Source organism: Stegastes partitus, unplaced genomic scaffold, assembly GCF_000690725.1.
Source record: "Stegastes partitus isolate 25-593 unplaced genomic scaffold, Stegastes_partitus-1.0.2 Scaffold1154, whole genome shotgun sequence".
NCBI classification, from domain to species: domain Eukaryota; kingdom Metazoa; phylum Chordata; class Actinopteri; family Pomacentridae; genus Stegastes; species Stegastes partitus.
In genome coordinates this window covers 152,462-167,258 of record NW_007578885.1, presented here as the reverse complement: position 1 = coordinate 167,258, position 14,797 = coordinate 152,462, and the positions used below count along the sequence as shown (strand labels likewise).

At 40.2% G+C, this 14,797-nt stretch overlaps 2 protein-coding genes across 6 annotated transcripts in view; one reads left to right on the top strand and one right to left on the bottom strand.

Moving 5' to 3' along the window:
* The first annotated feature begins 1,691 nt into the window (after positions 1 to 1,691).
* On the top strand, positions 1,692 to 2,750 carry LOC103368437 (rhodopsin). The gene has a single exon (XM_008296826.1). It carries the CDS (start codon positions 1,692 to 1,694, stop codon positions 2,748 to 2,750), a length of 1,059 nt encoding a protein of 352 aa, XP_008295048.1.
* Positions 2,751 to 5,793: 3,043 nt separating this feature from the next.
* LOC103368435 (membrane-associated guanylate kinase, WW and PDZ domain-containing protein 1-like) overlaps positions 5,794 to 14,797 on the bottom strand; it is a 107,125-nt gene continuing 98,121 nt past the window's right edge. For all 5 annotated transcript variants that reach the window (XM_008296820.1, XM_008296821.1, XM_008296822.1 and 2 more), the window contains 6 exons: positions 13,557 to 13,760; positions 12,269 to 12,356; positions 12,083 to 12,143; positions 10,829 to 10,972; positions 10,596 to 10,734; positions 5,794 to 9,060 (listed from right to left, as the gene is read on the bottom strand). In XM_008296820.1, coding sequence (XP_008295042.1) covers positions 7,955 to 9,060; positions 10,596 to 10,734; positions 10,829 to 10,972; positions 12,083 to 12,143; positions 12,269 to 12,356; positions 13,557 to 13,760 — 1,742 coding nt within the window. In that variant the 3' untranslated portion in view covers positions 5,794 to 7,954. The remainder of the gene's footprint in view (positions 9,061 to 10,595; positions 10,735 to 10,828; positions 10,973 to 12,082; positions 12,144 to 12,268; positions 12,357 to 13,556; positions 13,761 to 14,797) is intronic.

Here is a 14,797-nt window from a genome sequence, read left to right as displayed (position 1 = left end):
AAAAAATAAAATAAAAAAAAGATGTATATGGGAAACAAAAGGCCTGATTTAACACTCTGGAGTAAATGCAGCTTGTTGCATATTTGTATGGTTCTCTGTTTCCTCCACATGGTTGCCTGCAGTCATTGCTAACCAGCTGAGAAAAAAGCATCATAAAACATCACAGAAAAGCAGAATTTTATTGTCATACTAAAACTAAAAAATCCGGAACGGTCTGCCAAATTTCTGTTATATCGTACAATGAGATATCTGTTTTCCTTCTGAAGCTGAAAATGATGCTGTGAGAGTGGTGGGAACGAACCAGAACAGTAAAGCTGACAGGACAGTGGCCTCAAACTCACTGTAGGAGGAAAGAGTTACGAATTCAGGGGGTAGTTCTCTCTAGGTTTATTACTTTGGGAAACACCTGCTACCTTGTTCTGTTGTTTTCAAATTACCATTTGATATAATGTTATTAAAATAAATAAATAACAAATGGCTGCAGCCAGTTGATTGAGTCACACTATGCACTGACGATATAAGGGGCTCTCAGAGAGGCCAGTCTGCTCTCATAAACATATTATAACTCATTCAAGGTTTGCCAGAGTTCATACAGTTCTACTCTTCTGATGTGTTACCCATTCATGAGCAACATTTAGAATAAGAAAAGAACATGAAAGTAAAATAAGGTATCACATCTGATGACTGCAGCATCCTACTGAGTGAGAATGACCCTCCGCGACATTAAATCCATTACAGGCTTGTGAGAGAACACATCCATAAGCCCCAAATCTCTTTAATACAACACCCATTAGGAAAGTGCTGAGCTCTTTATGAACAGCTAAGATGGTCCACCACTCAGCAACACCACAGCCTCTGCTTTATATTCAGTATAGTACAGAAAATCACTACTCACCACAGAGTAATATGGAAGATTGGAATATATCTTAAGACATTTTAAAGGCTTGTTTTCTTCCACTGCTGCCTCACCAGGACGTTCCTTTTTTTTTTTACCAGTCCACCAGGGACAAGGCTCACGAAAGTGGTATATGTAAAATACCCAGATTTTTGCAGATAATTCACAATGTATTTAAAATAAATAGAATAAGCCAATTTATTTTAGGTTAAATTCTTTAAATAAAGTTAAAAATTTATGTCAGAGGTCTGAAGGTCTCCCAGCAGAAGGCAGAGACACCTTAAACAGGTGACCCCATCGCCACAAAATTAAAACAGCTTGGAAATAAAACTTGCATGTGAGAAAATTAAATAGTTATTATTACAAGCCAAACTTGCATGATTTGACTCGAGAAGTTGGGACAACCTGGAGAAAACATCTGAACAGTGCACAGAAAAGGTCATCCTCAATGATAGCTGAGAAAGATGAAACATAGAGTTTTTTTTTCCAGGATGTTTTACTGTTAGGTTTTAAAATAAACAGTCACTGGTTACCGCCATGACAGGCATAAGCAGGTGTAACCTTAATATCTTGATGAGTGGTCAGTTATGTTTGCAGTGGTGGCTGGATTAGATATTAACTGTGGCCTAAATCAATTTGTGCTGACGGATTTGGAAAGTGATAATCCAAGGTGTGCCTTTTAAAAGCCAGACTGTTGCCACCTGGGTCCATTTGTAGCAAGGTCCCTCTCCAGCACTCTTCCAAACAGCCAGAAGAAACACCACCGAAGGGCTGATCGCAACCGCAAGCCGCAACCATGAATGGCACAGAGGGACCCTTTTTCTATGTCCCTATGGTAAACACCACCGGCATTGTCCGGAGTCCTTATGAATATCCTCAGTACTACCTTGTCAACCCAGCAGCCTATGCTGCTCTGGGCGCCTACATGTTCTTCCTCATCCTCGCTGGATTCCCAATCAACTTCCTCACCCTCTACGTGACCCTCGAACACAAGAAGCTGCGAACCCCTCTAAACTACATCCTGCTGAACCTTGCGGTGGCTAACCTCTTCATGGTGTTTGGAGGATTCACCACAACGATGTACACCTCTATGCACGGCTACTTCGTCCTCGGACGCCTTGGCTGCAATCTGGAAGGATTCTTTGCTACCCTCGGCGGTGAGATTGCCCTCTGGTCACTGGTTGTTCTGGCTATTGAAAGGTGGGTGGTTGTCTGCAAGCCCATCAGCAACTTCCGCTTCGGAGAGAATCACGCTCTTATGGGTCTGGCCTTCACCTGGACAATGGCCAGTGCATGCGCTGTACCCCCTCTTGTCGGCTGGTCTCGTTACATCCCTGAGGGCATGCAGTGCTCATGTGGAGTTGACTACTACACACGTGCAGAGGGTTTCAACAACGAGTCCTTTGTCATCTACATGTTCACCTGCCACTTCTGCGTCCCACTGTTTGTCGTGTTTTTCTGCTACGGCCGTCTGCTCTGTGCTGTCAAGGAGGCTGCTGCTGCCCAGCAGGAGTCTGAGACCACCCAGAGGGCTGAGAGGGAAGTCACCCGCATGGTCATTCTGATGGTCATCGCCTTCCTGGTATGTTGGTTGCCCTATGCCGGTGTGGCCTGGTGGATCTTCACACATCAGGGTTCTGAATTTGGACCAGTCTTCATGACCATCCCCGCCTTCTTTGCCAAGAGTTCCTCCATCTACAACCCAATGATCTACATCTGCATGAACAAGCAGTTCCGCCACTGCATGATCACCACCTTGTGCTGCGGGAAGAATCCCTTCGAAGAAGAGGAGGGAGCATCCTCTACCAAGACCGAGGCCTCCTCCGCCTCCTCCAGCTCTGTGTCTCCTGCATAAAAGGGGTATCAAGCAAAGGTTCCAATATCCACAATTCAAGAAGAAGACTTCTGCTCCCCCAGGGAAACGACTGAAGGCTAATGTCTACAGAAATAACGTCCTTTTTGTATTTTTACAAACGAGTTGGTTCAACCTAAAGACAGTTGCAGGAAAGGTCAGCCCATTACAGAGTTGTTCCTGTATGTACAGAATATCCAACTTAACGATCTATGAGATTTTTTTTTTTTTCCTGAGAAGAAGGGGAAAAAATGTTAATCTTTAACAGTTGGATCCTATATGATACTGGCTTATTTTTGAATGTAGAGGCATGTAATCAAGGCAACGTAAAATAAAACGCACTTCGCAAATGAATCATCCTGTTTATGTTTTAATTAAAATTTGGGTGGCAAAGTTCGTATGACTGTAGAATATTTAATCAAACGAATAAATGTGAAATGACTTATTCAGAATGCATTTATGTCGTCAGTCAGTCTCTACTTTAGAGCTATTTCTGCAGTGACTGCTGCTGTTCTGCTGTAGAACTTTATGGTACAAATGCTTCGAACACGGCAAAAAAACTTAGAATAGTGTCTAAACGTCTTTTGGAGTCACGTCTGCGGTGCTACTGTAATCTCATTTCAGTCACAGGTCACCTTGGACTTAAAACTTGGCCTCGCAAAAGGATTATGATATAATTCAGGGATGAATATACACATGACACAACACCCAGGTTTATCTAATGACGAATATTAATCACATTAATCACATTAATTAGAGGTTAACAAAGATTTATTGGATAACACAAATCGGTATTACCAAGAGACACCTTGATGCAAAGGTTATGGATTTAGACCTTAAAATAAACTAATGTCAAAGGGAGATATCAACAACACTTTAGCCTGTTTGGCATTAATAACGAGTATGTAAACATTTAATGATAGTTTATAAAATGCTAACCTGTTTCAATTGTATACAAGTAGTTGTAAGCAAGTACAAACGTTTAACGTACTTGTTGGTCACTTGCTGGTATGTAAATTAATAATGAATGACAATATACCGAAACACAATTGCAATAATGTCAAATATGTCTTCAAAGGAGAAGTTTTCTTTTTCTATGAAAGACTGAATATCAATAAATACTTAAAAATTACATTAGAGCTGCATTAACATTTGATACTGATTAAAAATATGTTCTTACTTCTTTTCAATTCTAAATAGGGAACTTAAAGTATTACCATAAATCAAATTAGTTTCTTGAAGATTAATTAGAAGAAACAATAAATGCACATATCTAAGTAGATTTTGAATAAATTCTTATTCTGTAGATCAAAGTTGTTGGGGTTTTTTTTCTACATTGTGGTACTCTACAGCAGTACTACCAAATACTGCAGCTCCTGATGGCTTCATTCATCAAAGCTTATAGACCCATTTGAGATAAATTCAAGTTTGTCGTAACGTTGTTTTACTCTCAGTGCTAAGTTCTTGAAGACTGGGTTGTTTTTACTTTTAGAATAAGATAATGTAGAGCTTTATGAGATCCAGAGTAACGACACTGCAGTGAGTTTCACCAGTATGATAAACAACATGATTGACATAATTCCTCGTCCTCTGTTCTTCATATTTGTGCAGTATGATAACCTTCATGCGTAGCTATAGCAACCATAATACTACTGGATCTCCAGTGGAATATAGATATGCTTGCTGAGCAGTCTGAAGTAAAGCTCCAGATTTGGAAAAAATAAAAATAAAAATATCTGTCACTCTTTGCTTTAATATAGCACTAAATAACAATGCTCTAAAATTTGAGTCAAAGACCCCTTTTAATTATTATTTTTTTCTTAACATGTCCATATGAAGCATTTTATGTGCTCAAAGACTTATCAAAGTCCTTCCTTCCTGTTGCTATCAGACTTAGCAACCAGCCCTGTGAACCACACATTGAAGACTGGAGATATTTCCCTCTAGTGGTATATCAGTGCTTTCAAACCTGTGTGTTTTGAATATTTTGTACATTTAAAAGTATCAACATAAATTTTTTTTTTCTACTTATACAGGAATGTGCGCAATAATCTTTTTTTTTCTTTTCTGCTTGTGGACGAGTCTGTACATCATTCTGTGCAGTATATTTTCTTACTTATGTGCAATACCGTTGCTTTCCACATTGGGTGGGCAATATCTGAATTTCTAAATTCTTGCACTATCTGCTATGCTGCTGTAACACTGCAAATCTAAGCACTGTGCAACTATTACAGACTTCACTTATCTTGTATCATGAACAAAATAAGCAGCCAACAGATGACTGTTTTAAATGTATGGATTTAGACAGCCAGGGTCTCGGACATAACAAACCTAAAGGACGAGTCCTGTCAGCACGTAGGGCGTCACTTTGTATCTGCTTCAGACATGTACAGCAGAATTAATCCAATATTATAGTTTGCCATTGTGTAGCATAGAGTAGTTTTACAGCAGTTGAAAGCAGAGCAAAGGTGAGCAGGAGAAAGAGACACGGATACTTTACCTGCACATACCAAAGGAGACAACTTTGTAGATTCTCATTTTAAGGCTCATTTTAAGGCATGACAGGGTTGTTTTCATTGAAAAACAGGGTTGCATATTTAATTATGATGAACAGTGGTGCATTTTAAGGTGTTTTAACAATAACAGGAAGCACAAGGCATTTGTTAGGTAGTAGTGAATGGTTTCACGGAAGAAAATCAATTCAAGATCTATGTGGTCTCCTCTGATGTGTCAGCTTTTACTACACAGTTGTTATATTGTGCTATTTAAGAGAAAAATAATGTTGGATGTACAACACTGGCAGTAGTAGTGTTTTTCTACAGCACCTCATTAATAAGCGTACAAATATAGTGACTTTCTGTGTAGACAAGTGAGGCAATGAGGCTGAAAGCTACGTTTATATTTTTCCAGTGTAAATTTTCTTCCAGTCTCAAGTCTCTAATCATGCATATTTAAAAAAACCCAGCGTGACCACAACTGTGATTTAATCAAAAGTGAGGGAACAAGCTCAAAAGCCTCTCCCGAGACATGTAGAAATATGAAATCCTTTTGAATTTGTATGGAAAACTTTATTTGATAATAAAAATAGCATTCACAGACTTCTTTTGATAGCTACATATACATTGTAATCCATCTCAAGGAAAGAAGCTGGATAAGTCCACATCTACTTGTACTTTGACTAATGTTATGTATAGCTTCATGGGTCAAATAAAGCTATGAACAATGTAGTATTTATATATGCATAGTTATATAAAAAAGATTGGCCCATATACATGTACTGCTTTTATCAACACAGAGACAGCATTATGTCTGGAGCACATTGCAAGAAATAATGCTTGAAGAACACAGACTGCATACAAGTGCTTTATAATACAAAGGCAGGCTAACCATCGAGAGAGATTCAAACCATCAAACAGTTTCTGATTGACCAAATACAGTCTTTCATTTTAAAATGTCTTTACATACCTGATCCAGAGTAAATCAACATATTTCCCATAAATCATCAGGTCCATTTAAGAGATATAAACACAATATCACATTCCTCACTGCTGAGGTTTTTCATAAATTTCTCTTTTGTACAAGAAAAAGGCAACATTTTATTCCTCGACAGGTTCCTAGTAGTTACATTGGAAAAAAAAATTCTTTACAGGTGATGGCCAACAGGTTAACTTCTTAAATGTGATCTCTTTTTTTTTCTTTTTTTTTGTTAAATACAGTACCATGGCGACAACAGTGATCAAACAATGCATTTGTTGTGTTTTATCCAATATATTTTTAGTTCTTAAATGAAACATAAAACAGAGAATACACACAAAACACATTAAAAAGCAGCAGTCAGACTCCAGTGGCGTGACAGCATGGCTCAGCATGGCAGATTAGTCGTCTCCTGTACCAGGACTCTCTGTATGTTACCAACACAACACACCACAGCAGCTCTTTGTGTCAGGACCCAGGAGGCAGTCGGTGCACGAATGTGGGTATAATAAACATGAGGACAGGGCTAACAATTACCGTGGGATTACAGTGCATGTTCCTTATCGATTATTCTCACTCAGACCTATCAGATAAAGTGGTTACACTACATTTTAATTTACACATGCATCTTGCACAGGGATAATTTACATATTTATTTGCTTCTTTTTTTTTTTGGCATATCTGAAAAATCATACTTCATGGCAGCTTCAGCTGGTATTATGGCATAATGCAGACTCATCTGAAGTAGTGAATTGAAATTTTGATGAACAACAAATTTTGATAACTCATTTTCCCACAACGGAGAATAAATTATTATTTTGTTTTTGCCTGTATTTGAAAATAAGCCAAGCTCCTTCCTTACTGCATCAGCACACGCCAAGAAACAAAGGGTGAGATATTTTTTGTAATCCTACTCCAGGTGGAAAATATCGTTGCCAATTTTCACATCACTTGTCTGATTTGTTAATTTTTGAAGCGTGTGTGTGTGGGTGTATTTAGGTAAAAGGAGGGTGAGCTGCCACACATTTCAACGATGCAACACAAGTAGGGTAACAGCATGCGTTCCCACGTACAATTTACACTTCTACCTTGGTCCTTGCAGGTTTAATGAAGCTTGCTCAAGATATGTGACAAATGAAAAAAATAAATAGTGAGCAAAAACAAAAAGGTCATATATTATATTTTATAATTATCGCTCTAGTTTTACCATCAGATCTTAAATTTAGATTTTTCTGCCTTAAATCCAACGTGATTTTCACAGTTCTTGTGAGCCGTCAGTGTCTTGTGCTATAGTTTGTTCAGTAAAGCAATTCAGGAATGAGAAAGACATCTAAAAACAAGTTGAAAACAAGCTTAGTGGTTACCACAACTGGAAGCATGTTTCATACCTCTGAGGGAACAAATATTTATTGTCAGCAATGCCTACAAAAAGCAATATCACTGATTTCATATGCAGGCACATACAATACCTTTACTATAGTACAACAACCTCTGTTATGTTCAAAATAACTATAACAATGACAAAACAACCAGTATGAACTGAAGGATTGTACTCCTGCTGTTTTATGAATCTCTGGATGGGATCACAAGTAGTTAAGTCAATCAAATTAATCAATAAACCATTCGACCAAATAAAGCACAGGAGTTAGTATCCTCAGAAGTCCAATTCCAGTGTATGGTACATAGTTTGCACAGATAGAGGAGAGAGTGGCGAGGGGGATCTCTGCTCTGCTCTAGATGCTGAGGTCTTTGGGGCTTTCTTTGTACAGCCTTCTCTTGGGCTCAGGGAGCTGGTTTGGGCTGCGACCCACTGCGTTATTGTTATGGCCTGTGATGTTGTAGGCAGCATTGTTGTGTGCAGCGTTGTTCTTCATCATGCTGTAGTAGTCCTTCAGTCTTGGTGCTGCTGCATAGTTCAGCTCATCCCGGCTGTAGTTGCTATCAGGGGAAGAGTCCCGCTCCGCTCTGTATCGTCTCTCTGCTGTCCCGTTCATCCGATACCTCTCCTCCCTCCTCTCCGACGAAGAGTCCCTCAGAAGGTTGCCGTTCTTCATGGCTCTATCATATGTATGGCCCCTGGAAAGAGACAAGGAATCCCCGTTGTTGTTGGTGCGCTCGGGGGTTGAAGCCTCCCTGACTCGCCCAGCCATCTGAGAGTCCTTGAGGAGCCTCCGCTCGTAGAACTTGCGTTCAGGGGTGACTGCGAGGAACCCTCCATCATCGTACTCCCTCTCAGGTGTACGGTCACGATACGCTCGCTCTGCCCTGCGGTCCATCGATTTGGCCCGCCGGCGGTCAGGAGACGAGGCGCGCTTTTGCGTTGGTGAGCGGTCAAGGGAGCCGCGGCGCTGTGGACGAAACCTCCCGTCCAAAGTAGAACTACTGCTTGAGAGCTCTCGCCCCCTCAGTTTCTCGGCAGCTGCAGCCTTTTTCCCCGAGCTGTCTTTCCTCAGAGTCTTTAGGAGTTTAGAGATGCCGCTCTCCGACTCAGACTTCTTGACTTTGCGGCCTCGGCTCTTCTTGTTGCCATTGCTACTGCTGTTACCGATGTCAGGAGACTGCTGTCTGGGGGTACTTTGACTGTGATTGTTATTCCAGGTGTGATGATGATGGGGGTTAAATTGCCGGCCTTGGTAGTCCATCTGATCTGACCCGGCCCTGTCCCTGTTCCTGTCCATGTCTCGGCCACGCGCAGCCTCCTCATGGCGTGATGGTTTGTGAAGGTCTGGTGGATAACTGGACTCCAATGAGGTGTGATATCGGCTGTTGGGTGGCAGTGTTCTCACTTCCGGAGTGTTTTGTGCCCCGGGTGTGGGAGGGTGCCCGTCACTGCTGCCGTCTGCAGGAGAGGAAAAAAGAAGGAGAAAGTTGTTGATAAGAAACATCTATTGGAGGATCAGTTCACCTGAAAACATGTGATGCGTATCGAGTTCAGCAGACATGACTTTCCCTGTTGGTTCATGTGAGCTGGTGCATTGACGTGACATAAAGTCAATGCAGAGATTTATGGAAATCATGCATACATGTGTGCTTCCTGTCTATGTTCCCAGTAACAAATTAGGCTAAATTGATGTGTAACACTGTGTTTTGCATCTATACACATAAAATGCATTGAAGTAATAAATCACTTCAATATGTTTTCTCTATAGGGCTGCGGGTTGAAACACGAGGTGATGTCAGCGACAACAGCAGGTGCAACACATCAGCAAGTGTAGGGCAAGGGGTTATCAATGACACAGCAGGCACCTAGGAAATCATTCAAAACAAAATGGTGAACAACTCAACGTCAATCAATTGGAAGAACGAACCAAAAAACGAAAAGACAGAGTGTTTGGCTGAAAGTCTGCAAAATTACAGACAGGTTGCTATGGCAGCAGCATGTGATGAGTAGTGGCATTAAATTAGTCCCATTAAAAAAATATCAGGTCTGAGGCTGGCAGAGGGGGAGGGCTCGCACGTGTGCAGATTCACAGAAGTTAACGTATTCATTCAGGCATGACAAGACGTAAAGCATGTGCACAACGCATCCGCACGCAAACACACACAACGTGGGATGCAGGGGAGGGATGAGCTGGAAGAAAAGGGTGGATAAAACTGAAAGGAAGAAGATGACAGGGAGAGCGGATTGGGACAGACTTTTGGCTACAAACCGTTGTCTGATTTTGGCCCATTAGGTAGAAACAGGGCTCTCCCATCTTGTCATTCCTCATTGTACCAACAGCGAGATGAGGAGCCATCATCGCTGGAGAGAGGAGGAAGAGCCCAGCAACAAGAGACAAATCAGAGAGAAAGAAGGAAGGAGTAGAGAGGAGAAAACAAATAAAACAGACAAGAAGCTGTTTTACAGTGCATCTTAATAGAGAGAAGAAGGGTTTTGTTGTGAAAGGCAAGAAAATATTACACTTTGTAAAAACAATCAGAGAGAAAAAAGTACCAGAGAATCCAACCCCAGATAAACCAGTAAATAATGCTGAGAAACTGTACGATGAATAATCCATCAGCAGAGTAAACAGCTCTTCGGAGGGACTATTATTTCAGCAATAGAGTATCTGTGCTACAGATCCAAGAGTATAAATCACTTAACAAGCTTCTGTGGCAAGCATTCCTTCATTGTTTAGTAGTATCTGACAGTCCAATCTTGTGCTGAAACCATGACAGGTTGTTTTATATTAATGTGTCAGAAAGTATCTTTCTGGTACATCTTTATCATATATGGTAAAAACACTCATGGAAATCAGATTTTAGAAGAGCACATGATAGGAAACTTGATTTTAGTCTGAGGCATGTATAATCATGAGATTTCAAAGCTGGCATTAAGGTACATTTTACAAGGAGACGAGTACGACATTGCAACATGTTACTATGTGTACCTACCATATTCAGGTACGGATCCATCTCCCCGTTTGAGTACGAGCCGTGCTCTCCGACCACCGTTCTTGATCAGTTCAATGGCACGTGAATGCTTCATGTTCTTTGTGCTCTCACCATTAATCTCCAGGATCTCATCTCCCACCTAAAACAGAGTTTTGGTGTTATTATGATAGAGTTTCATCAGTCGTGTGCCAAAATATACAGACGAAGAAAGGAAAAAAAACGTAGTACCATACCCTCATTTTGCCGTTTCTGACAGCAGCCCCGTCCTCAGCTAGTCTCAGCACATATAGGTCCATGTTGTACTCCCGTCCTCCTCTCAAGCTGAAACCAAAACCTTTACTGTCCCGCTCAAGATCCACAGAGTAGAACTCAGCATCCTATGAGGCAGAAATGGAGAGATAAAGAGAAAGTCACAGAGTCAACAGAGAAGAGTGACTAATCCATAGTGCACAGGGGAGTCGAAAGGTGAGTCCAAACTTCAGGACTAATCAAGCCATGTCTCACAAAAACTCACAAAATGTCAATGGCAGTACAATACCATGGAATGCATGAATAATTAATGCCGCATGTGCCTGTGAGCAGGGTACAGATCACTAAGCAAGGGCACCGCAAGGGCTGGATCCAAAACTTAGCATACTCATCAAAAGTTCTGTCCCAATAGAAGTGTTTTCCCTCAAAATGATTTTGTCTGGTGCAGGTCCAACGCTTTATTTCTCTGATCAAACTGCAGCATCCACTCAATGGAATATCAGATTTCACAGGTGCTTTTGAAATTTAAATTTGAGATAAACAAACGATTTCGGTTTAAGTGGGGTGTGTAAATAAGCAGATAAATAAAAAAAATGCTAATAAGCACTTGGTACATCTGAGACATAAAGAACAAAATATTTCAAAATAAAGCAGTAAAACAGGTGGGGATGTGGTGATTTGCATGTGGGACATTTACAGTATACACAATAGAAAAATATGGAATAGAAAAACAGATGCAAATTGGGATATAAAGTATATTGGTGTAAGAAATATGTTTTAAATCCCAAGAACAAGCAAACAATGTTGAATCTTTCTACACTGTTTAACACAGAATCCTCATAACTTACTACCTTATTATGCTAAAATTGACATTAAAAGTTGCTGATTTTCTGAACATTTTATATCCACGTTTGCTAGCTTGGACCCTTTCCCTTGTGTTTGCTGGTGTATTGCAGGATATCTTTATTTATTAAAGCCACCTGTTGATCAGTGGAATAGCATGATGCCATTGGTCGCAGCGTGTAATGTGTTATGCATGTGCACAAGATAAACAAACAGGTGTGTACTCATAGAGGAAGAGCTCCATGTGGCTATGATGTGATAAAATACTCCCTACTTTTTCAGCTGGAAAACATCAGCCATAGCAACTCGGACAAAAACACTTCCTATAGACGTAAATGATCAGTAGCTGTCCTCAGCTTATGACTAAATGTGTTGTGTGGAGTGAAAATTCTTACCTGTGTGTTCTGAGTTTGTATAGGGGGAGGGGGAGGAGCTCCTTTTGACTTTGAGTTATTCCTTTAAAAAAGAAAAAAAAATGTATACTGCTAAGAATACAAATTGTGAATGCACATTGTACTGCATCAAAAAATAAACTGTAGAAAGTCAGTTGCATTTCGAATAAGGGATACTTGGTGACCTACCGGGACTCTGTGGACTGTTGAGGTGTGTGTGTGGTGGTGATGGTAGCTATCTTCTCAGCATTGGTCAGCAGAGAAGCATTGGAAGATTCTGACGAGAGACGAGGAGAGGAAAAATCCTTTAAAGTGACTGCTTTTATTAAATGCATTTGCCTGTAGCTTTTTTTTTTTTTAAAGACACTCTGGAGAACAAAATGTTACTGTCTAGAGGAGTTCCCTGAACCGCCCACTGGCAGTTCTATTCAACCTGATGCTAACTGCCTGTGATGTTGTCATTTGCCATTTACTCATGGACAACCCTGGCCCTGCTGCACGGAAGAAAAAAGAGCAGTAAAAAACAAAACAACTCATGACATGCATCATTTTGTTTCATCTGTTATTCCAGGAGGAGAAAAGAAAAAAAACAACAACAAGGGCGGCTGTCTTTTATTGCCTTTCTTTAATTCTCTTCACCAGCAACAGAACAGCACCGTATATTAGTTTGGAGTGACCGTGGCAGGAGTACAGCTCTGTCTGTGTTTAGCAGGAACATCAGCCTGACTCATTCGTCTCGGGCTCCTTACTCACTCTTCCCTCATTACCGGAAGAAATATGACTTCCTCACGGCCACCTCTCCGTCTCTCTGAGGTGAACGGTTTGCTGAAGCCACTCTTTGCACCAATAAAACTTTGCATCGTGCTACAAGCCTGTGCATTGGTGAACATGTGTGTGTGGGAGTTTTTTTTTTTTTTTTTTTCCACCTCTCTCACCTCCAGTCTTAATTAAGCCTCATTTCATGCCTCTGTGGAGGATTTTGTAGCTCAGCTCTGCTCAGTGTCTTTATTGGTTGACCAGTGGCTCAGATGGTAACAAGCACCCTCGCTTCATCTCTTGGCATATTTTACCCAAACTGTACATGTTTGGGTCACAAACTGCTTATGCTGAGATGACATTATGCAGTTACATTTCCTTTTCTAGGCTAAGCTGAAGAGATTAACACCAGCAGGAAGCACTTGATTAAATGTGAGCAGTGTTTTTAATCCTTTCAAACTGACAACATATCCAGCAAATAAAATAAACAAAAAGTACAGAGAGAGGAACTGAGGCAGTGCTACAGTAGTTTCTGGGGGCACCTTCACCTTACTCCTACTCAGTGACTCACTTTCTGCAATACAAGGGTTCACACCCTGATGAAAAGTGCTCTTGCCTGTGACGAGCATCAGTACCCTTTTCTTCCCACCACATCCATGAATAAGATATAACATGCTGCCTTATGAAACAGCTATGTGAGGGTGGAAGCTAAGAGCCTTACCATCACCCGGGATGATCCTGAGTGAGACTGTGTTCCCGGCTTCCTTGATAAGGTTGACGATGTCCGAGTGTGACTTGTTGGTGATGGAGCAGCCGTTAACGGCCAGTATTCGGTCCCCGACTTTCAGCTTCCCGCAGCGGTCCGCCGGGCTGCCCTCGATGATGCGTCCTATTTTGTGGGGCATGGCCACACAAGCATTTCCAGCTTTTGTGTTAACATACATGTTTGTTTTGTGTATTTGGTTAGACACAGTGTGTGATGAAGATTTTTTTTTTTTTATTGAGTTGTGATTGATTGTATTGATTTATGTTTTATAATGAAAGGGGAAGAGAAAGAAAACAAGGAGAAAGAAAGAAGGCGGAAGGTTAATTATCCAAATCAGAACATCCCAATTAACCCACAGAAAGTCAATGAGGGGTCATTCCATCTCAAATCATCAGGGGCCTTCTGCTCAACCATCGCTGATTTGATAGAAACTTTCTTATCATAAACTGTGGATATTTAAAAATGGTATCTGTAAATTTTTAGATTGATATATCAAGTACTTATCAAGATTTCTTTTGAATTGCCTCAATCCACTTTCAGCAAATTCTTTTGCAAATTGAAATTTGAAGCTATGTTTGGACGTCTCAGAAACTTTCAAAGTAAAAGCCTAAAATGTTCCCATTAGTTCTCATTATGCTGGTGATTTAGAAACTACAATATTGGATAAGTAGACCCCAAAAAATCTCTGATTATTTGAGTTAAATATGAAAAACAATTTGAAGTTGTCATGAAGTTCTTTGAGCTCACATTAACAAAAAACATTTATAATGCAAAAGTCAAGTAGTGATATTTTCTGAACCATATGTAGTTGGATGTCACATTAGTACAATAAAAAAAAACTACTTGCAGAATACTTTGTAATATGAAATACTTCATCATAAAAATGACAAAAGAAAAGGTGTCATCACTGAATATGTATGAAAAATTATCATATTTCAACATACTCATAGTTATAGAATATTGGATGTACTTGACCAATATTTCCGAATCAGAATTCTGGCTTTTATCTTAAATAGTTCCTGAGATATTGTCAATTAAAAATAGTCTCAAAAACAGTCTAAAGGGCAAGTTTCCAAGAAAGTATGTGATATATTAAGCTAAAATTGCACATTTATCTTCTAAATATTCATATTTGATGCTATAAAAAATTCAGGCAAATCAGACATGATTAAATTTGATGCTTTGAGATGTAATAA